The 24,224-nt window shown below is 38.9% G+C and overlaps 1 protein-coding gene across 1 annotated transcript in view; it reads right to left on the reverse strand.

Moving 5' to 3' along the window:
• Nucleotides 1-24,224, reverse strand: part of fbln2 (fibulin 2) — a 58,343-nt gene that overhangs the window by 31,823 nt on the left and 2,296 nt on the right. Inside the window, exons 2-3 of the mRNA XM_069146649.1 lie at nt 1,706-1,829; nt 875-1,004 (exon numbers count right to left, since the gene is read on the reverse strand). Of these exons, the coding sequence (XP_069002750.1) occupies nt 875-1,004; nt 1,706-1,829 (254 nt within the window). The remainder of the gene's footprint in view (nt 1-874; nt 1,005-1,705; nt 1,830-24,224) is intronic.

A 24,224-nucleotide genomic window follows, 5' to 3' on the forward strand; every position in this document is an offset into this window, starting at 1 on the left:
AGCAGAGCCTGTAAGGAGTGTGTCACCCGGGTGCCCTTCACGTCTCTAATCAGCACCTCTTTTTATGACCCTCCACTTTTTTCCCTGCTTCGTAAACAAGAGACAGGCATGCTGGTTCATCCTACTGTAAAGGATTTCAGCTGCTGCCTCAAGCTGAACCACATGTCTCGCAGGGAAAACCAGACGTTCACCTTTTTTTGTAACTTTCCTCTAAAACTCGGTGAGTGAATGACCTGGCATGATGGGTTGGCTCGGCTGCTTCAACACATGAATGCAGGCTTCTGCTCGGGTGCCAAACCACCGGGTTTCCTCTTGGAGAGGCTGGGAATGCTGTTTGAGTGAAGGCATGAGTCTTATTTCCATATGGAAGTATTCATAGCTTTAAAAGATGCAAACAGTAATGGGAGATTTTGGCCATTTTTTATTAATAAAGTTGAGCCTGTTTGCCAATAAACACAAGACGGTGCAACCTTTATGGAAGCTTCTCTGCTGGCAACAGAATCTGAAATTGAAATCTCACCTTGACCAAAAGAACATTAGGATCTTTAAGCTGTTTAAAGTCCAAAATAAACTATTAAAACCAGCTTTCACCTTGTTATTGTGGCAAAGAGTCCACCCTACTTGACTCTATGATTTGAACTGCTTACTTTGTCCAATTTTGTAATCTTGAACCAATTAAAACTGTGAGTCATACCCTACATGACTCACAAAAACAGTTTATATTGTCTTCTTGAGGTAACCTTTAATCAGCTCAATGTTTGTTTTCTAGAGAATTTGGTGAGTAAAATGCATGCACCGCATGCATATGACGTTATGTCTTTTAGCCATGATTCAGTCATCGTTCTCTTGTTTGTCAATTGTCCACTGACTGTACCTGGTAGGAGTCATCTGTGCATGCGTCCTCCTCAGACACTTCACAGGTGTCCCCTCCTCTCGCTGATGTAACACCTGATTCACAGTGGCTCTCCTTCACAGAGATGAGGCAGCATTGCTTCTGTGCAACACTGAAACAAACATACGCAAACATGCACAGTTACGTGCATCAGATCGTAGGTATTTGGACAATTAAACATTTCTTGTGCTTCAGCACTTTCAATTTGAAATAAAATTATGGATGTTATATTAAAGTGGGAAGTTTCAGCTTTGTGTAGGTTTACATCAGCATAGAAAGAACTGTGTCAGAGGTACAGCCCCAAACTACATGGGTTCTCCATGCAGCTCTTTGTCATTTCAATGTGAACTCATAGCTCAGACCGGTGGCATAGTAATTTGGTCACCAAGATGGTAGTACCATTGTGTGCAATGGCATTGGGTTGGAATTGCATCATGGTAATGACCAGATTACTACGGAATTAACATACCTGGTTTTGTAAGGGACTTTGAAGGAGCAGACATCAAGAAATCCTGACTTTGCCTCCTCGTGCTGAATGAGTAATGTGCCTTAACCCTGGACCCTACCCTTTCCTTAATGTGCAGAGTTATGTGTGATAATTCCACACCTCCAGATTGTAATGTAAGCTTACCATTTACAATTTACAGATGAGTATTGCTTCCCATGATGAGTAAACTGATGATCATTTATAAAATTGCTGGGATGCCCCTTTAAATAATCTCATATTAGGATGAATGTCTTTCCAATACAGCTTCCGATAGAATATTCGTTAAACCAAAACTACTTTCTGACACATAAATGCATGTGATTTACCTGCAAACAGAGTGTTTGTCGTCAGTCAGCAGAGGCATGTGGTTGCAGTGGCTGTTTTCAGCAGCCCAACTCTGGCCAGCAGCACAGCATCTCTGCAGTATGTCTTCAGCAGAGACACCTGGACCTGCAGCAAAGAAACATGCAGGTATGCATACATCAGCACACACAAGAATGGTGAAATAATAAAGTTCTGCAGTAAATCCTCTGTGTCCACACAGCTAAACAGTATGGAACAGACAGAAGATTGAAGAGTGCGGTGAATACAGTAAGCTATCTGAGAGAAACATATGGTAGTCTACAACAGGCCTCACAGGCACCTTCAATGTTTCTCCAGCTGACTAGAGGTGCAGAATACAGTAGTCCATTTTATGATTGGAAAGTTTTTACTCAGGTCTAGGGAGAGCAATACATTCTATAAATAGTGCAATGGACTGGCAAATAGTGCAATGGACTGGCAAAGAGTCAGCAAATATCTACATGCAGGCAACCAGGAGACACATTAGAGCAGCCAGAGGCAAGGACGTGTTTTTTTTAATCAGTCAGAGAGTAGCAGTTCCATTGATTTTGGATACATCATCATGAACAACTGTGTTAGTATTTGGGTCTTTGATAACAGGACAAGATTCAAACCCACAACAACAAAATCATAGCTCCCCAGCATCCCAACTCATCAGATTTAACTCCCTGCCACTTCTTTCTAGTCCCCTGAAATTTTAAACATGATTTGATGAGCACTCTTTGCTCAAGTTTCAGGTTTGTGGAATAATCCCAAATGCACATGTACCAAAGGTAACAAAACGTGTAACACAGAGGCTGATTTTGACCTAATGTTCACCTTATTTGGAATACTTACTCACAAAGGTAATTGCTTTTTCATGCACATCACTGTGCTGCACTCCATTTGCGTGCAACAGGAGCAGTCCCTGAACTTTTTGACTGCCTCTCTTACAAAGAGGTCGTTTAATAACTGTTGTATTTTTGTACTTGTTTTGAGAAAAACACTATGTGGAAGAGAGCCAATCACTGACACAGAGATGAGTGTCCATTCTTATAAAAGTAATATTGCAAAATGAAGCTCACATTAACTATATTTTTAATAACCCTGTAAATTAATTCAGTTGCCATTATTAAGTAGCCATTTTAATCATTCAGTGAAAGAATACCAAAATAGAATTCCAGTAATGGCTCCTCTTCAGAAGCATCTTCCATTTTGTCATCGATTTATTCAGAAGAAAAATGGTATCATTTCAATATAATCAACCAGGGAAAATGAGTAAAAATGTGTATTATACCCGCAACTCATTATATCCCCGTAATTGAATGAATGTATTTCCAAACCATATTTTACTCTCTCAGCAATTAGCTGATTTTTAGCAAAGCTTGCCTCTATCAAGAAGATGCTGATGTGGCAGCCTTCAAACCAATCACAGATATTCTTTGCCACACTGCCAGGCCCACAGAGACTGAAATGCCACCCCACCACCACCACTGAGTATGTAACAACAAGCCCAGCTGCTCTCCATGGAGCTCAGTTGGAGGATGAACACAGCATGAGATACGCCGCTGCAGCTGCTAGAGCTCGTCAGCCTTCCCACCGCCGCCATGTCAGATGCAAGCCGTCTCATGCTGCTGCTTTCATCCACATATTAGCAAGCACACACTGAACTTCACTCCATGGCCTTTTAAGAAAAGCCACTGACAAAGAGCTTTTGTTTTTCAACTCAATAAACCTTCGTTGGCTTATATACGGTGCAGAACATATTCTTCATATTCATGCTGCCGTGAAATAAAGCTTTGTTTTATAACTTTGAGGACATGAACCCAATTTATGCCGTTAACAACAACAACAACAACAACAACAACAACAATTATAATACATTTCATACTGTTCTAATGCATAAAAGCATTTAGACATGAACAGACTCACACACACACACACACACACACACACACACACACACACACACACACACACACACACACAGCATAGTTGATTACACTTCACTGTGAATTCCTGTTGTACCATGAAGCTTATTTCTAGTAATTAAAACCAGCTACATCAGAGAATTTGCTCCTCGCGGAGTCAAATATAGAATTGTGATCAGATTTAGCTGCAGATTTAATGCATTTATTATTTCCTTGATGCAATACCCATTGTATTCACCTCGAAGTGTAATACGTCTAAACTATGCTAATCCCATACTGCACAGTGTACATTTGGATTAAAAAAAAGAACCACAGAGCCAGACAGGCCTTACATAGTTGTGCTTTGAACTTCGCTTTGAAACTCTTTTTTTATTTCACTTGGCTGCATTCAGTTTCATCCCAGGCCCGGATTCTTTAAAGCTCAGTAAACAATGATTTAAAGCAAAGGCAGTCACCAGTTTACTGTGCATAATTTTTAAGCACTGTCCTCAGAAAATAGAGTCCAGTTAAAAGATGAATATGTCTGAAATTAAAAGCAGCTTCTCATTTAACCTCCAAAACATTTATTTTACTGTGTAAAACATTACTATTGTAAAATAATTGTTCTTGTTGAGAACCTACTTTAAAAAGATGTTAATCTCAAACACAGTAGTGCCTGCAGCTGCCGTATCCATGTTTTACAGACTAGTCTCAATGTGATATGGGAAATCTGTTTCTAATTCCAACGAACAAGGTAAAGTTATCTATTATATTTTGTTTCATTCTAACAGCACCTCTGAGGGTAGATGAATGAATACAACGAGAAAAGATTTTTCAACCAACATCTCGACTCTTTCTACCAGTTTGCGTTTCTTAAACATGGCTGGATTAACCTCAGGCAAACTTCAGGGCAAAGGTGTTGTTGGGCCCCTGTTGATACCCAATGTAAACTCCAATGTAGTTTCATTATTACCTTTGGCACACAGAAACCAACCAGACCCATAGAGCCCATAACAACAAAATCATAGCTCCCCACCATCCCAACTCATCAGATTTAACTCCCTGCCACTTCTTTCTAGTCCCCCAACATTTTAAACATGATTTGATGAGCACTCTTTGCTCAAGTTTCAGGTTTGTGGAATAATCCCAAATGCACATGTATCTATTATCTCGTACTATCTATCAGTAAGCGTGTTCAATACTTTTTCCCTGTGTCATTTCACATTATTACACATAACTTAATATCTGAATTTATTTGTTTTGGTTTCTTTGTATGTATGGGTTATTTGGGTTGTTACCAACATCTGGTGAAAATGTCATGTCAATAGCACCTTTGGAAATATATTTACTGACAGAAATGGTGACATATTCAATATTTATTTTACCCGCTGTAGACCCAGCTGATGTAAAAAAAAAAACCTTGTTTTTGCTTTGCTTTGTTTTGTTGTTGTTGTTGTTGTTTTTATGTTTTTGTTGTTGTTGTTTTTTTTTTTTGTTTGTTTTTTCAGGCCCCTGAGATTCTGGGATCCCTGGCCAGTTGCCCCCTGCCCATTTGGTAATCCAGTCTTAATCAATGACCTCTGAATGTTTTCAAGACGGAAAAAAATAATCCCAGACTTATTTTGTACAGAGTAAAAAGAAATTGTAGGAATTTGAATTGATTGAATTGAAGTCAAAAGTTAATATTTTCACACTGGCATTGAACGGGAAAGTTGGAAGCAATACAATGTCCCACTGTTATGTGAAGTATGTTCCAGGAGTGCTTGCCAAAAGCCAAACATGAGGTTCAGCCACAGGGTCAGATGCAGCTTAACAGTCAGGAGTAGCCTTCTAATTATCCGAGAAACAATGGAAACAAGGACATATATTTATAGCTCAGAAACCACACTTTTGTCAATAGCTATTGTTGAAGGAGTATTGCCTCCCTGTCAAACCAGCCTGTTATATTGGAGATAAACCAAAAATAAGAGACATCCATCCCCTTAAGGAGGTCCCATGGGATTTTTCTGGACAGATTAGCCCGGTCTCACACTGCTCGCCCATCATTACTCTGTCTGGCCAAACACAGACCTGCCTTATGCCACACTGAGAGACATCAACACATCTGCGCCGCCTAAGAATGTGTGACAACATCCAGGCACCAAATGCAGCATGTGACGCAGCCAGTAATGTCTCTTTAGAGTGGATGTGCTAGCACCTAATGAGGTGAAAATATATTGATTTACTAATTTATCATGCTGATATATGGCTGTCCAAAAATATCACGCAATTAGCGTTGACCACTGCTGATATGGTGGAGGTTCGTCTCCAAAAAACAAGAGAAATAAAGTGGATAAAATCTGCAGTTTAGCCTCATTTTCCAATAATGTTTAAATTAATTCTTAATTTACACACTGATGTTTCCAGACTTTTACTCACATTAAATAGATGGATTGAATACGCCTTAAAGCTGCATGATTCAATATATTTTTTATATTCACCATGCATCAAATGTTGTCTGCAGTCACCGTAAGCTGAACAGATTTCCTTTTTTGCATCTTTAGTCCTTTTGACTCTACAGAGAAAATTCAGAGTTTATCAACATTTTATGTAACAACTGTTAAGAAAGTTGAAAGTCTTGCGAAACTCCAAATCAAATGCTAATATTTCTTAATATGTGTTGAATGTTTAAATACACAATTTAGGGGCCACTTGTTTACCAGAAGAACAATCTTCACGTGCAACATAGACATATTATCACCTTACAAAAGTGGATTTTTGCTGCCTATTTACACATTCTTCAGAGTTTGAGCAGTGTCCGCATTTCTTAAAAAGCCATGTTTTTGGTCACCTCACAAGTCCAATATTTACTATCCTGCTTGTTCAGTTTTGGTCTCCTCCAACTTGAAGAAATATATTTTAGTTGCTCCACTGTGTTCCCAGCTAGTTGCTATGTCTGTTTGCAGCTCTGAGTTCTGAGTAGGTAGCGTAAAGTGAGTTTTTCAGTAAAACATGTTTAAGCTTAAAATTGCTTCCTGTGGTGTAGGAGGCTGCTGAGGGTACTAAGGCTGGACAAAAACAGCAATGCTGTGGGCCTCTAAAACCAAAACAATGAACTGAAAGTTTAAAAAAAAAATCTGCAAAGCTAAACTATTAACTAGTGAAGTTTTAAAGGGCAGCAAAATGTATCTACGTCTTCAGTGCACAGTTTTAGTGTTTACAACAAATATAAACTTCTGGGAAAACTTGTATTAACCTTTCTGCAGTCACGATACATTTACATCTCACAGGCCATTCAACCCCAATTTAAATCTGGAAAATGGAGAAACAATTGAGAAATGAAGGTATTAAGTGAACTGCATGCGGAAAACATATACAAATGGGACCAGGATAAAAGAACATCGTCTCCACCACGTTTTCAAAACCCTCCTTATTTTTGCTGAACTTTCACAGACGTAAAACATGATGGATACTATCTTTCCCGCCTCGCAAGGCTTTCTGTCTTGATGTGTTTATTTGTGCTGGCCATTACGAATGGACAGACAAGGTGGGGAGTGGTTTAAAACAATGAAAGGATGCTAATTGCCTCAGCCCCCACTGCTCTGGCACAGTTGCACGCGTTTCTTGCTGTAGAAAACACACATTGACAGTCATTCATCAATGTGCTTCCTAAACAAATAACCAGAACAGAGCTGACTAACTCCTTCTCCAAAACAATATGGGGATATGGTAGAAATTACCATTCAAATGCAGCAAATATCTTTCAACATTAGATCTCAAGTTGCTAACATATAGTATAGCCTACTGAGTTCTGGGAAAACATTGTACATTTTTAATTTTCAGTCCAGTATGATTCATTCAATTTACAGAATTTCTTATCCTCTACTGGTCTCACTGCACATATTATCAGTTGCTTGTTATGTTCTGTCTCGCCTCACCAAACACGGCACCAGACTCAGCCTGATGTGTGAACGTCGGCATTTCATATTTTTTTTTATTTCTGAAACAAGTTGCCCAACATTAAATAACTTATGATGATAAAGTATGTTTATTAAGTTTCTTAACTTCCACTTAATACTTTCCCAGCCAAAGATCACAACCATTTAATTTTGGTCGACCAATTTCAGTTGGAAAGACTGGAGTGGTTTTACATAAACAAATTGTTTTCCTGCTTTTTGTGCAACGAGCCATTCAATCAGTGCATTGATGCGGAATTTCTGTGTCTCTTCGAGGTCACATGCTGAACTAGCAAAACCAGCAGTCTTGTTTTAGTCACAGATTTTTTTTAGGTTTGGATTGAATTTCCCAAATTCATATGAGGTTTTAACATGGGCACAGTGATATGCATGTATCATTTCTTCTAAGCCTGTCTTCCCACTCAGCCCCCCAGGGTTTCATCTGTAAAGTAGATGAGAATAATGAACTGTGTGCTTGAAAGTCCTTACATTGAGCCAGGGCTGTCCCTGAAATAAGTGGTTTCACGAAAAGCTGTTGCTCTCAACTGATATTTGTCTTTCAAATGCATATCTCCTGCAATGCCCAGCGTGCCTGTCCGGCCTCCCACCACCGGCATTCTTCATATCTGGCAATGTATCAGCCCCAGACGCCTGTCAACAGTAGCCTGTCCATAGTGGCACCCTTAGGCCCATCTCCATCTGCTGCTGCTGTTTTCCTCTAAATATGAGACAGCAGGGAGGCTGCAACACAAAATGAAAGTCAATATTCCCAATTTGGCCTCAAAAGTTTATTTCACTTTCTGATAAGCTCATCAAGTTTATTGGTGTACATCAGACACGTGTCATTAAATGCTACAGTGCCCTGCTGGGATGGTACATGAACTCTAAACTTATTCACAGCAAAAGTGAATAAGTGAGTGTGTAATAAGTAATTTCCTTTATATTCTGGGACATCCACTATGTGTCAGACTTCATCATGCTCAATGCTGTCTGCATCAGGCAGGAACATTCTGGTCGGAATCAACCAGCAGCAGCAGTCTGGAAGAGGTCTGAGCTGCAGACCAGACACAGCCTTGAAAGTATGGAGTTTGAAAAAGCTGCCCAACTGGCAACAAAATGTGAGTCTCTCTCAAACCGGCCTCTCGCATCTGCCACTCATAGCAGTCCCGCTGTGGAGGGTTTTGGTTCCAAAGTTGAAAATGTGAAATTAATCCATTTTGAATGCTTTTACAGTAGAAAAAATAAGAATTTCAGCAGTCGATGGGCATATATTCTGGCATTAGAGGAAGATAACCCTGAGCTACTCATATTACATTCTAAAAGGGATAATAGTGCCGACTGTACCTGATGCTATTGGAGAAAGATTTGTTTGGAGAACCTGGCTACACTTAACGTTAGCTTATTTAGATATCAATCTCAATAAAAGGGGTGGCAGCCTGACTCTATCCAAAGTTCAACCTTTGGAACCTGAAATATAACTATTTTTTTTTTTGGTTTTAGACTAGATTGTATGGTGTAACTATTTTGTCTTATCCTAATATGCCGTAGCTACAAGTGGACACTTTTTGTTCAATATATTTCAGAAGAAAATAAATACAACGTATGTTAATGTTAATGTTCAGTGTCAACATGTTTGCCTTTTGCAAAATACTTCAATTACCAAGTTTCCATATTACATTGAAAGAAAATGTAAAGCAATCACGTCTCCTTCAAAATGTATTTCCTTTTGCAATTTAGTCATATAGGAATATCATTTCTAGGAGAGCCTGCTGTGACCTAAAACAATACTATGAGAGCCTTAGCAGTAAATCAAAACAATGAGAAAGAAACTTGACTCTGAATCAGTTCATCTGTATAAGTACCTACAAGCTACCCCTTTCACATTGTGATATGGTTTTCATATTGTCACTTGGTACATTGTTAGTATGAGTTGTAGATAATATCAATGGAATCAAATATCCTAATAGTTTTGACCAACAACCTCAATACTGATATTGCGACAATATTGTGGGGGTGACTGGTGGTTCTTTCACAAAGGATAAATCATCATCATCAGTAATGTGGATCTAATGACTAAGTTGGGTCGGGGCAGGCGGTTATTATGGACAGCTAGAACAGTCTGGTAAGTTCAGAAAATTAAATCACTTTTATCGTGCCAGTTCATGATATTACATACCAAAATGTATTCTCCTACCACGATTTCGATAAAATATTGATTTATTGCCCAGCCCTAAATGCAGTCCCAATAAATATATTTATAAATACTGTCCACGCTAATCACACTGACAACTGCTAACTAATCTTTACAGAGCTGTCGTACCTGTATTGTTTGATTGAGTTACAAAACATATAGTTTCTTCCTAATCCAGATGCTTCATAAGAACTTTTGCTTTGTCATTATACAAGTCAAAATTCATGATGAGTTTTATGCTCTTTTATGTGCTTCACTTCCTCAATTCCTCACTGCTTTGCTTTCACTCTATGTCAACTAAATTATTTCAATTAAGTCTGCTGCATAGCAGTGATATTTTCACATTATCATTTCTCTAATAGGTTTGCTGTCAGCCATGAAATCAGCTTATACGTTACATCCACATGAAATGGCACTTTTCAATTTACTTTTGATGGGGTGAATAACAGTACAACCTAGCGCATAGGTTTGCCTATGGACACCTACCATCTCTACCCTGCTGTTTTAGGAAAATTGCTTCCAATATTTTAGAAGGACAGAATTGTCCTCAGCAATTTTTTTGGTGCATAAACATTAGGCCACCCAGGTCTGGACCTCAGTGTTTTTTCTGAGGTGTTTATAATAAAAAGCAAAAAATAACTGCCTTTAATTTGATCACTGGTGTAACTACTTTACCGTGGGTGGAGTGAATGATCTTGTCAGTAACTTGACACTTACTGAGGCGTGTACTGGAGGTGCATGACAACGCAGCCAGACTCATCCTGTCTGTACCTCAAACTCACAAACACACACCCACCCACCCACCCACACACACACACACACACACACACACACACACACACACACACACACACACACACACACACACACACACACACACACACACACACACACACACACACACACACACACACTCATCAGCCTGCATGTTTTTTTCAATACCGGTAATAAGTGGTTATGCGCAGTATGATAACCATTCATTTTATTCCAATAGTATACTGTGATACCGATATATCGCTGCAACCCTAATACAGAGGGAGGGAGAGCTAAGAGTAGAGGACAGAGAAATTAACAGAAATAATTTAATGTTGAAGACAGAGAGAAAAGAAGATATGGGAGAGAGAGGGAGCTGTGGTAAGCAGAAAGACAAAGAGAAGGATGCTGAGAGAAATAGCACAGGAGACACAAAGGGAAAAGACTCAGAGACCACACAAGCAGAGAAATACTGGAGGAAAACCATGCAGGAAGAGAAGTGTTGAAACCAATCCCACGCCCTTGAGTACAACTATAATATCTCATATCTATAAGTTTCCGAGGGTTGACTCATCAAAAATATGAAATAAAGACACCTGATTGAGACTTAACAGAAGACCTCCGGATAGATGTAAGTTAAGTTATATTTGTGTGAAATGACCCATTTTTTTCACTTCAGTTCTGTCTCCTTTGGCCGAAAATAAAAAGCTTTGCTATTAAAAGATGCCTTATTACCATAATTAGTTGAAAAAATTATATTATTCCGGCTCTCCGAGTACTTCCACTTTTCCTCAAAAGATTTATTTTTTCTAGTATTTGATAACAGTTCCAAAGCGTTTGTTGGCTCTGTCTCATGCCCAAGTCCTACAAATACAGAAACATATGTGGTGTTTGCATGATTAACTGCTTGATGCCCCACTTTACTGCTGGCAGGCACCTCTGAAAGTGAAGTGACTGGGGTCACAACAATGTTGTAGACCTACCCATCTCTCCACATTCAGAGATAAGAAGAACGACCCCGGTGACAGACGAGGGAGCCACTCTACATCATCATCCCCTTTTTATTTAGAGGATTTGCTTCCTGCAAACGAGGCCCCATGAGCAAAATGGCCCTGACATCAGCCACAAACAAAGCGGGAGACAACACGCAGAGACACGAAAGCTTTCACAGATCCACTTAAGCTATGTAAAAAGAAGTCATCAAGGAGAGTTCTATGCAAGATATGTAACAGGAGATGAGAATCAATATCATCCATTATTTACAATATCTATGCCAGTTGCTTTTAATGCTGACATCTTAAGAGGCATCCTCTCTATTGTTGGGAATAACAATAACAAAAATCTGCCTCTGATTTTCCACCCAGACAGAACTGAGCTTTATTCATTTCAGAGTTCAGAATAAAAAAAAATGGAGGCAGTAGAAATAAAGGAACTACATGTCCTTTTGTGTGTCTGATATTCTGCTCAGGCAGTACGATACAATGACATAAATGGGATCAGTCCAAGTTAGGATCAGTTTTTTTTGTTTTTTTTCTGGGCCACTATGTACATTTTGAAAACCCTTTTGGCTCATGTACTGTGTGCGACAATACAAGAGATCTACAATAGGAAATCCTCATGGGGTAGTATTTCTAGGTAGTCATCTGTGAAGTCTGTGAAGCTGCAGAGAATGCAGTATTGTTTTGGTGATTGGGGTCATACAGTAGGTCTTGCTCACACTGGGAGAAGGAGTGTGCTGAAGAGCGGACCTTTATAACAGAGTTATCATCTGAGGACACCAAGATGCAAGAACTGTTTGGGGCACGACGGGGTCGTACTGACTCCCCTCTGGGTCCAAGGCAATATGAGAGGGCTCCTTTTTTTATCACACGTAACGCTGCTTTCATAGACACCCAGACTTCAAATAAGAAAAAGAAAAACCTTAGAGCACTTGAAGGTCTTGAGCTGAATCAGATGCAGGACACTTGAGGGTCCTCAATCTTTGAACTGACAATCAGGTGGAGCTTCCACTGACATCGTAATAACAGGGATCATGATTTTTTGCTCTTTTTGCCTTCAAGTTACTGACACCATGCCTCAGTCAAGTCAATACTGTCGGCACCACTATTAGAGAGCCTGATGATTTGTGCCTGCTGCTGAGTATGGTTGACCTAAGTTAAAGGTTTTCCTCTTGACCTTTTAACCTTAACAGTTTGATCTGGAAAAAGTCAATATGTGGAGAGTAGGAAGTAGACGTTTCCAATGTAGTTTGGATCTAAATTACATCGGAAGTACTCCCAGCGTAGCTACATTCAGTGGCCAACCTGATGAACAGGGTTGAGCTAAGAGACAAAGACTGAGTCACTCTACAAAGTGTTGTATGGATCTGAATGTACTCGAAAGAATGGTTCAACACACCCTCTTGGATCATTAAATCTACAGTAAAATGAAAAGAAAAGAAAAACCATGAAGGTAGTCTTCATTGCTTTCCTCTAAATGCCAATTTGTTTCCTACATTGGCTCCCACACAATCATACACAGACTGTTATCACTTTTATATTTACTTTATTGATCCCAGCCCATGGTGTTCTCTACAATGCTGTCATTGTCCTTTTTTTTTTTTTTTTTTTTTTTTTAGCAAGAATATGGTTAGATATTAGAAACTAAAATCTATCTTTGACCCAAGATGAAACATTTTTAGTTGGCCTACAGTCAGTCAGACCTTCAGACTTTAAGCTAACATTACTGTAACCCTCGCATAAAACCAAGATGTGCTAGTCTTTAAGCAATTGTTCTCATTTTACAATTTGTTTCTGTCCATCCACACAAAAAAACTGGTAAACAATGTCCGGAGAACCGAACAAACACAGAAATGCCTTCGCTAAGTAGTTTCAGCCAACAAAGTATACTTTTTTATTGTTTTGCTATAGCTAAACATATCTTGTATGTTACTAAGTTGTTGTTACTTCATAACAAAGTAGCCACTAAACTCTGTAGCCAAATCAATCTTTTGTGTTTAAGTGATGTATATCTTTATATTCCATATCAATATCAATATCCATGCATTTAACAATATAAGCACCTGCTGAAGGACTCAAGCCTCTTACTTTTGTATGATGTTATGATTAAACTGCAGCAGTGTGATGCCAGGTTGAAAGGACAGAAACCACAGAGAGAAAGAATGAAAAAAAAGAGAAAGTGGTAGATGGTTGTCTAACCGTCTGCAAGTACTTTAGGTCACTGAAAAAAAAGCAAATGAACTTGGTTCAAGTCTTTGTATCTGTTCTTCGTGTGTTCAGTCCAGAGCCCTGGAGGGGCCATAAGGAGAAGAAAAAAAAAATCCAATCGTGCACGTGACTTACTAAATCGTGTCCACGAGATAGCATTTTGTGCGCATGAGATAAGTTTATATAGCGAGAGACAGGCTTTCTCCTCTAAGTATGAAGTGCACTGCACCTCCTTTAACTGTCAGTTGACCAACTATAAAGTCAATAGCACCCTCAAAGTTAGCATATTGCCAACAATATAATCCACAAGCTCTCAATATCATCGTTATGACACCTTCAACTGACAGTGCAGTGCACTTGCACATTCTGAGAGGAGAAAGCCTGTTGTAAACTTTATCTCGTGAGCAAAAAATTGATTAAAACATGCACACAAAATGCTATTTCGTGACCACGATTTAGTATCTCGTGACCTCAAACTTGTAATTATTGTGCATGATTTAATGATTTCTCTCTATGGCCACTCTGGGGCTCCATACTTCAACCATGGCAGGTGTCGGTCTGCATGCATACCCTATTACTCCTGAAAACTGTGAAACACATTACCTTCTGTGCTCTAGAGGCTTATTCCAAAAATACTGAACTCACAGCATTTGTTAAAAACAAAATCACAACTATTTTACGTGAACTAATCGTAGAAATGAGAAAATCTCACCTTCAGTTGAAGAAAAATGTTGCTGCTTTAACAGCCTCTTACTGAAGAACCATTAAAATACAGTGCCTGTCCCAGAATTACCATTCTTCCTCTCAAAGTCCAACTTTTTAATTTACTATTCTAAGATAGTCAGTATAAAAAAATTCAGACTTCCAATGCCCCTAATCAATGCTGGTGTTGGAGGAAACATTGAGACGATAAAACAAGAGTTAGTTTAAATTGCAAGCGGCAAAGCCAAAGACAAACTGCAAATGGCTAACTCCTGTTTTTTGTTTATTTCTGCCATGAGAGATCGCCATTTGCAAGCATTTAAAAGGTGACCTCAGGATGATAATTTCACTTTTTTTTCAACTTAAACCTGGCAGCAGAGGCATACTGAGGCAGGTTCCATGTACTGTGCTGGGACAGGACAGACTTATACACAGGCTGAATTGTTTTGATGACAAAGTTCAGCCTAAAAAAAAAATCACTGATTTTAGTAATTAACCTTTTGTTTTATGTCACATACAATTCTGTCACCAAAGTCACCATGACTGATCTACAAACTGAGATAAAACACTGCTTACTTGAAGCAAGTAATGAAGAAATTCATAAACAGCTATGGTGGAATTCCGCCTTGGTTACATGATACACGATGTGTAAAGACACTTGAATATCATGTAACCACAATATATAAGTGTAAAGAGACAGATTGCGAGTCTGCAAAATTCTAAAATCTTCTAGTTAACACCAAAGAAACCGGAGGAGACCGTGTTACATCTCTCTAGTAATGACTTTCTGTACTTCTATTTTATCTGCCAGCTTTTCAGGCTTTTTTGTAATTTGTTAAAACACGAATGAGGATTGTGATACTTAACTTTACTTGGTTACTTGGAAAAATTGCATTTTTAGAAGGGATGTCAGGGCAATAACAAACAAACAAAAAAATAACTAAATGACAAATACAAATTAATACAGTAAACATGAGACAGCAGATCTCTCATTTTGTCAACTGCTTGAACAAAATGTATATCCCAGAGAACTGGCATACTCTTGGAAAAGCTGAAATTTACACCACCAATGTGGCAATTTGTAAATCCCACAGGTGTGGATGTCGAGAGAGACGCTATGAATATTTTGTATTAATATGTGACCAGATATGATAGAGCAAGTAAACATACTGCAGTTGATCCGCGTTCTCCATGTGGTTTGAATTGTTTAATGTATGAGACAAGCGCTTCAACATGACACAACTAGAAGTGATGTCAGTAAGATAAATGACCGCTCAGTCGCAGTCACTTCAGCCAACACCACGTGGTAAATCATTAAATCAATTCAGCCATTAAACTGTATGTTGTACAGAGCTTTGTCAGAACTGTTTTTATAGTAATTCCTTTGAAGAGGTAAATCATTTCTATCAGCAGTCCAGACATAAAAATGTGCCGCTAAAGCATTGGGTATATACTTCGCTGCTTGGAATACAGTCAAAAAAGTTCAGATTAAAGTCACGTTTCTCTGAAGCACACAGGCTCAGTGTTTGCTATTGTATATCCAAAGAGAAGCAGTGCAATTATTTGTGAACAGATGGAAACTTTTGACCAACATGTACTGAACACATGCATACTACCTCGACGCAGGTCTGAGAGTCTGCTAGAGGATGGAGTTGAAAGAGATTTTGTGTAAATTATGATGTGAAAACTATTTTTGTCTGGACACCAAAGAGCCAAGTTCCATGACCATCCTATTTGTCAGGGCCTAGAAGTATGACTGGCATTTTGATTGCACTTCTACTCTGGGGGCTAGCTGGGACCTTGAATCTGGGTCCCAGAGGCACACAGGAACCAGCGGGGCCTCGTCTTGAGGGAAAAAACATTTTTCCTATGGAGTATTGTAGACAGTTCTTTTCTTAGTTGTGTGTCTTATTTTAAAGTTGAAATAACAAAGGTTTTACAACTCTGGACATAAGACCATAATAAATCCAGTTGACTGGGTTGTTGATCGATACCATTGACTAAACAATTACTTCATTAAGAGCAAGGATTCCAGTCATCCCAGCACACTTTTAAGGTTGTACCCTGTATTGGAATGAACAGTCCCTGCCTATTAGTGTCAAGACACTTCTCGCTACCAGTATTTCTCACAGGAAGACTGGATGTTTCCTTTCTCAAGTCAAAGAAGCAGCCGACAAACCGGTGTTGTAAATTTACTATTTATCATGGTGATACACTTAATTGCAGGTTTCTGTTAGCTCTTTACAGTAAATGACTGTTTGCTAAACCCTCTGTGACTGTGAGGTCCAGCAACTCTGGAATGGCAGGCCTGTCAATAGTTATACACATTATTAAAAATATCAGTGACATCTTTTTTTTTCCTTGTCAAATCTAGAAAACCCACAAATAAAAGTGTAAGGAGCGGATTATATCGTTCACTTTTTGCTTTGTTAAAAAACATTTTTACATAGCAAGAAATGGAACGCGTGATTAACCACTTTACTACCTATCCTACTAGTGCTAACAATAATGCTAGGAGGATAGTAGTATAATAATACTAGTAGAGCATTATTCATTTATCAAGCTAATGTTATTTAGCCAGCTAAAGCTACTAAAATCTGCAAGCGACAAAATAGCAAAACCTGCAATAATGGCTATGATGAGAACCTGCTTGATGACATTTTGTCTGGTGTAAATTATTATGTCTCTGGATGTTTCCTTTCTCAAGTCAAAGAAGCAGCCGACAAACCGGTGTTGTAAATTTACTATTTATCATGGTGATACACTTTTTGTCCAAAAACAAAACCTGCAATAATGGCTATGATGAGAACCTGCTTGATGACATTTTGTCTGGTGTAAATTATTATGTCTCTACTTGCAGTTCTAGACTTCCATGTACAAGCGAATGTACTTTCATTACTTGATGTGATGGATTTGTCAGTACTGTTTCTTCAGTTACGGTGCATGCATAGTAGAAAATTACGCTGTCAAGCAATTTGTTTTTGTTTTTTTAACAATGAATACCATTAAAACCCAAGATAAATGAGTGCTTTAAAAAAACACACGTTTTTTTAGGTAAAGGTGGTTCTGTTCCAGTACGCGTTTTGCTAAATTCAACAAATATCTCCTTAGGGCCGGCTAGTTGTCTGTTCTGTGTGTGTGCTGAAAAGACATCTGGTAACATCTGGCTCATGTACAGGACAGGGGGAAGGTGAGATGGCAAGGATGCGGAGAGGGGTGGTAAATTTGATACGTGCCAACGCCACAACATAGTAGTGCTGTAAGGTTGTCCTTGAAGTCAAAGAAGAGAGGTGGCCAAGAAGCAGCCAAACAGGAGAAGGTCAAAAGAACAAAAGCTGAGATAAAAGTGATATGATCAGGCAAGGGTGACAGGCTACGTTAACTTTGGTGAGGCTTTCCAACAGTAGATAGACCTCAGAGTTACAAAGCAGGGAAATGGATGCAGAGATTGTTGTATTTGAGCTTGAAAGGTGGATACAATTAGTGTGTGCCAAACTATGACAGCAGGACCTCTCCCACCTCATTGTGACTCACAATGAAAACAATTTTTTTTGTGAGTGCAACCAAAAAATGTGACAGAAATATTCTTAATGTGTATATTACACACTGTTGGTGTTCACATTTAACCAGAGTTTGCAGTTAGTTGTTCTGTCTGTTTACATGACTGTTCTGTTCATACCCTTGCACTGAAAGCCTACTGATTAGCCAGTGTTTCAGTGAATGTCATTCATGTCGTGCAGTTATCTCTCTCGCACTCAATAAGAGGAGGGTTGGGTGTATCTCTGTCTTGAGCTGGCATGCTGGCTCTGGAAAAACATCTCATCCTCCGTGCAAGTCAGTTTCGAAGCAATAATAGTAGCGACAGTTTGCAAATCCACAACCTATCAAACATGAATCATATTACTTGTGTTAATAATATTAGCACAATGGGATTGTTTAGATTGATGAATGATTTAAAATGCTTTGTCAGGAAATGTTAGGATATCTAAAAAACTAAATCTTGTGAGTTTTGGATGCTGCGTTTGAGTGTTTGCATTGCATTTGTTTGATTACATGTTTAAAATTATAGTCTTTGTTTTGCTTCAGCTATGATAACGAGACATCCACTCCCGCATATTTACGGGTGAAACGTCTACCCCAGCTGTTAGTGTTGTTGCCTTAGCAATGGGTGTCCATTAATTTGGTAGGTGGGGCTTTTAAAGGAGCACTGATAAGGGTTGTATTTCTTTTTTTTTTTACTTTAAAAAAAAAAAAGTAAGGGCCGTATTTGTTTGGCTGGTGAGATTCAATTTAAAACAGTCTTTCTCCAGACTCAGAGACTCCACCTTTTGGGGCCCTGAAACCCAAGTTGAATGGCAGGTCTGCTGCTATTGGTATGTGAATGTGTGTAAGAGGGGGTGAATGGGAGGCAAATTGAAAAGCACTTTAAGACTGCCAAGGTAATCAGGCACGGTATATATGCAGAAAATGGTATAAACTGAAAAAGAAAATACCAAGAGGGCTTGTGCAAATGTATGCCATGAATGTGAGGTGGAGATTTTACCCCTTCATCTCCTCTACTTAGCACAAAAAAATACCAACTATCATTGCTTACATTCTAAACTACCCATTTGCGACTTCAAGAGCGGGGACGCAGGCAACACCATCAGCTGGCTTAAATTGTGCTGAGACAGACCCGTTCACACTACTGCAACTTTTCCTAACAGCATTCTAAAACAGTTTTGTCTCACTGCGAAACTTTGGACTGAACTGGGCTTTAAATTTTACAGAGTCACAGATCTCTGTCCAAAGTGCAAATGCAACAGATGGAAATCTGAGCCACATACACGAGAGAGAGACTTGTCATCATGCCTTAATTGTCTGAACAGTAACCTTTGAAAAGGCACTTGAGGACTGACTCACCTGAGTATTGGAGCGAAGAGTGTGAAGCAGCTACTTGACAAATAAATAAGCCTCGTTTGATTGACCAGCCACACACTGACAGACTGTTAGGGATATCTGACTGGCCGAGAGTCAAAACTCAAATCACAGTGCATGCAGGGTACAGGACAAGCTGCCCCCTGGTGGCCAAAATACCTTTGAATACTGCTTTAAATACGTTGGAGCTATTTGTCAATCTCTCATGTTTTTTGTTTTTTTTAACACCATTTGTTATGTGTCTTTGAAAGTCCATGGAAATACATCCAAGAGAACTTGGCAAACTTAAAAAACATTTTTTAGCCAATTCCTAAAATAATAACTGGTGAATGCAAAACAGGCATTCATTTGCATTTTATTTTCCTGATTCTGTTGGGTTTTAGTCAAATGTGCGCTACATTTGGATGTAAATGTATCTGCTGAGAAATGCCAGAAATATTCTGTTGAAAAAGGTCATAGTGATGTCATCAAATGCCTTGTTTTGTCTGACTGACAATCAAAAACCCATATATAAAATTAAATATAATGGAAGACCAGTGAATATTTTAGCATTTAAGGAGCTGTAACTGTCAAATTATTTGTTATTGCATGAGAAATGATGAATCGACTGATTAGGTAATCAGCTAATCAGTTAATCGACTGATCAGCGTGTAAACCAATCTGATATCAGTGACGGTCAAGCAGAAATACAGAGGGTTTTCTTTTACTGGAGAGGTGAGATAGACGTGTCCGGTTGAACTGGATCTTTAGGAATTTTACTTTGCATCTAGCTTAGCACTAATGATTTTTAGACGTTATTTTGAAATAGGATAACGGAAGAATATTCTAAGGCATTAAAGTTTGTTTTTTGTTTTTTTCTTTCCCTTCATTTCAGTGTGACATTTAGACCAAGTCAAGAAAGTGTCACGAATGCCAAAACATTAGCACGTGTATTTCTTGCAGATAGCGTGTGAGAAAAACCTAACCTTTCATCTTCAAAAGTCTGTTTCATAAAGAACATTGGGCTACTTGTCTCAGATGTTATAGAGTTGCCAAATCCTACACACTTTGATGGTGCTATCCTGAGACGATGTGCCATCAGCACTGATAAACTTCATTATCAGCAGCCTGGAGAGGCCCTGCCTGGCCCTGCCTCAATCTCGGCTATAGGATTTTAAGCAGCCACCTGTCTGTAGTCCAGAGCGTTTCTATCAGAAGAATGCTTTATCTGGAATAAGAGCACCCTGCCACTCAGACAGATAACTTCTCCTCACCTTATCCCCCTGCATATGCAGCAGAGGACACAGCAATGTGTCATTTTTGAAAGAAACTTTAGGGTCAGGTCAGTCAGCCCACTGCACACAAGGTCCTCTTTGTTACAATGAATAACTGTGCAAATGGCCTGAGGGCAAATCAGATGTGGCACACAGTGATTATGTAATTACATTATATCATCAAAACATTACTTAATTACCAAAAGCCTACTAATAGATGATGAACTGCATAATTTCATTATGCTTATTTTAAAGAACACTGTGATAACATGTATTGAGTGTATACAGAATGTGACACATTTTAATGTATAGCTTCATATATACACACAGTAACACTTGTGCAATCTAAACTCGATCTGCCAGCAATACATACTTTTATTTATAGTCTGTAGAATTTACAATAAATTAAAACCAGAATGCACAATACATATAGGCAGTGCCATATGCAGGATTATAGCACTATAGATAAAAAATGATCCGGTACAGTTGTTGCTATTATCTTGCTCAGTCCCTGTATTTGTCTGCACTGGAGCCTAGTGCAAATATAACTTGGTGTATTTAAGCCCTTCAGGGCATCAACATCTGGATCTACTGCTGCTTCATGCTGCACACACCTTTTAAAAGCTAGTTCAAACACATCGGCAATGGCTCAAGTAAAGCATATGAATTGCGTTGACCAAGTATAGGGTTTAGACCAAATATTTAAAAATGGAGACTATGATGGTTTCAGCTAAATAAATGAGCTTTATGCTTCCCCCCACCATCAGTGTAATGTGTCATTTAACCTAAAGCCACATTTACTAATTTCAAGGATCTGTTTCTAATACATGTTTGAGGGAATCTATACAGTCACAGGAACTTTTGTAGATGTATCAGAAAATCCAATATTTAACATGGGCCGTGATTTCACCTGTATAACTTTGAAGAAAAAAAAAAAAAAGAGATATGTCACCATGCAGCCCACGTCATCACACTGCCAAAAAATACAGGAACATAGTCTCTAAATCTTTCAGATGAAAACTTATATATTGAAGAAAAATGTCTTAAATAAAAGCCCCTAAATAGCTGGGAGCCAGAGAGAATTTATGACCAAATCCAGACTCCTAAGCCTGCATCTCTCTCTCCCAGGGGGAGGTGAGGCCTAGTGTGCTGAGACAGTGGTGAAAAGTATGTGACTTCTATAAGAAGATGTTCGCCATGGGAGGAGTGTTTCACTCCTCATCCAGACAGAGTATGGCTCACTATTTATGTTCCTGTTCTGATAACTGGGGACCAGCTGGTGTCTCCACTCCTTCCATATGCACATATGACATATAGGCTGGCTTGGTATGCAGAATAGAGTAAGGGAGCATTGTTCTGAAAGAACAACTACGTACAGCCAAACATTAGAAGGACGGTCTTAAATGGTTAATGTAGGATTCACAATGGGGCGCTAAACAAACACGAAGGAATCGTTCACACTTATGTTGATAAGAAACTCTGCCTGACACCTTTAGCCACAAGCCATCATCAGCGTTAAGCATGAATTGATGAAGCTTAAGATTTCCTTTGAGCTATGGCCGTTACATCAAAATCAGTTATTATCTTTTCATGTAGAGAGTGATGCGTGTACACACGTGTGTATGTGTAAGCTTAATATGGAACTGATGAAAATGACTGTATTTATTCTTTTTCTTTTTTTACCCGGTTACAGACTCCTTGTCTGCAACAATTTCCTGCTTCTAAATTCAGACAACATGGAAGTTATTGTACTTGGTCCTAAACACCTCAGAAACACTTTCTCTTATCACTTAGTTACTCTGGATGACGTTGTCTTGGCCTGCAGCACCACTGTGAGAAACCTTGGAGTCATCCTTGATCTTCTTTCATCTATGTAATATTAATCAAATCAGGAAAATCCTTCCTCAGCGTGATGCAGAAAAGCTAATTCATGCATTTGTTACTTCCGGGCTAGATTATTGTCATTCCTTGTTATTAGGATGTCCAAATTACTCATTAAAAACCCTGCAGTTGATCCAAAATGCTGCAGCAAGAGTACTGAAGGGATTTAGCAAGAGAGATCAAATTTCTCCTGTTTTAGTTTCTCTTCACTGGCTTCCTGTTAAATCAAGAATAGAATTTAAAATTTTCCTGCTGACTTACAAAGCTCTTCATGACCAGGCTCCATCATATCTCAGAGATCTTATAGAACCATATAATCCTAGCAGAGCACTTTGCTCTCAGAATGATGACCTGCTTGTGGTTCCCAGAGTTTACAGAAGTAGAATGGGAGGCAGAGCCTTTAGTTTTCAGGCTCCTCTCCTGTGGAACCAACCAGCTCTCAGTTTGTGTTCGAGGAGCAGACAAACTCTCTGGCTTTAAGGTTAGACTCAAAACTTTTCTTTTTGATAAAGCTTATAGTTTGTGCTGGCTCAGGTGATCCTGAGCCATCCCTCAGTTATGCTGTCATAGCTGCTGGGGGAGCTCGTTATGCACTGAGCTTCTTTCCTGTCACTTTCACTCTCTATACACTCATATCTCACCATCACATCTCCTTAACTTCATGCTTTTTCTCTCCCATAGTTTTTGTTTATTGTCTGTTGCCTCTCCATTCAGTTTCCTCGCTCACATAGTTTCTGTTCTTTCTTTTGCAGATGTCTCCGGCCATGGAGCTGCATCTCTCTGCTCTGTGATTGTCGGCCCCACCAACAGTTCATGTTTTGGATCTCTATGCTGTCCTTTTCTCTCTCTGCTCTCCTCTCACCCCAACCGGTCGAGGCAGATGGCCGCCCACCTCTGAGCCTGGTTCTGTCGGAGGTTTCTTCCTGTTAAGAGGGAGTTTCTCCTTCCCTCTGTTGGAGGGTTTTTTTTTTCCCTTAAAGAGGAGTTTTTCCCTCCTAGCTTATGTGGGAATTGTTTAATTGTTGGGTTTCTCTGTTTAATGTTGTAAAGTTTTACTGCAAGGACTATAATGTGTTAAGTGCCATGAAATAACTTGTGTTGTGATTTGGCGCTATATAAATATAATTTAATTTAATTTAATTTAATTTAATTAAATGCTGGACTGCATGACAGAAATTATTTTCAGAACTGAAGCTACTATTGTGGTTCATGAGGTGCTGAAAAAGTACACACAAGTATGTGTCATTTAGATTTAAAAATGTAAATTTTGTTCAATAAGAGGTATAATGTAAAATGTCAGCATTAAAGTAGTTTTATAACAACAAACTGATCAAATACCCCACTCTTTTTTCCCGTGCTAAAGGACAGACGTACAAAAGTATCAAGTTCTTGGTGAATATGTTGAAAACAATGGAAACAAAATCACTGATCAGACCAAAATTCTGCAGGAAATCTTAAGCAAGTGTGTCTGAACACTGTCTTTCCTCGTATTCCTACGTCCCTAAGTTGCATGCACTACTGTGTGTGACCTGGCCCATTCCTTCCATCGTTCTACATTCCATACGAAGCTTCCTCAAGTAAAGTAATTGAAAAGTGCAGTCAACACAAGGCAAGTGACACTAACATTAGCTACAACTGCTTCCAAGTTTTGTTTGCTGTTTTATTTACAAGGACAGTCACCAACACAGCGTAATCGAAAATACCCAATTCATAAGAACCAGCAGTAGGTTGCAGCATACTTCTGAAAGATTCATCATTCTTAGGTACCGAACAAAA

Source organism: Embiotoca jacksoni, unplaced genomic scaffold (genome assembly GCF_022577435.1).
Source record: "Embiotoca jacksoni isolate LCO1_2020_lvr unplaced genomic scaffold, fEmbJac1.0.p SCAF_1, whole genome shotgun sequence".
Taxonomy (NCBI): Eukaryota; Metazoa; Chordata; class Actinopteri; family Embiotocidae; genus Embiotoca; species Embiotoca jacksoni.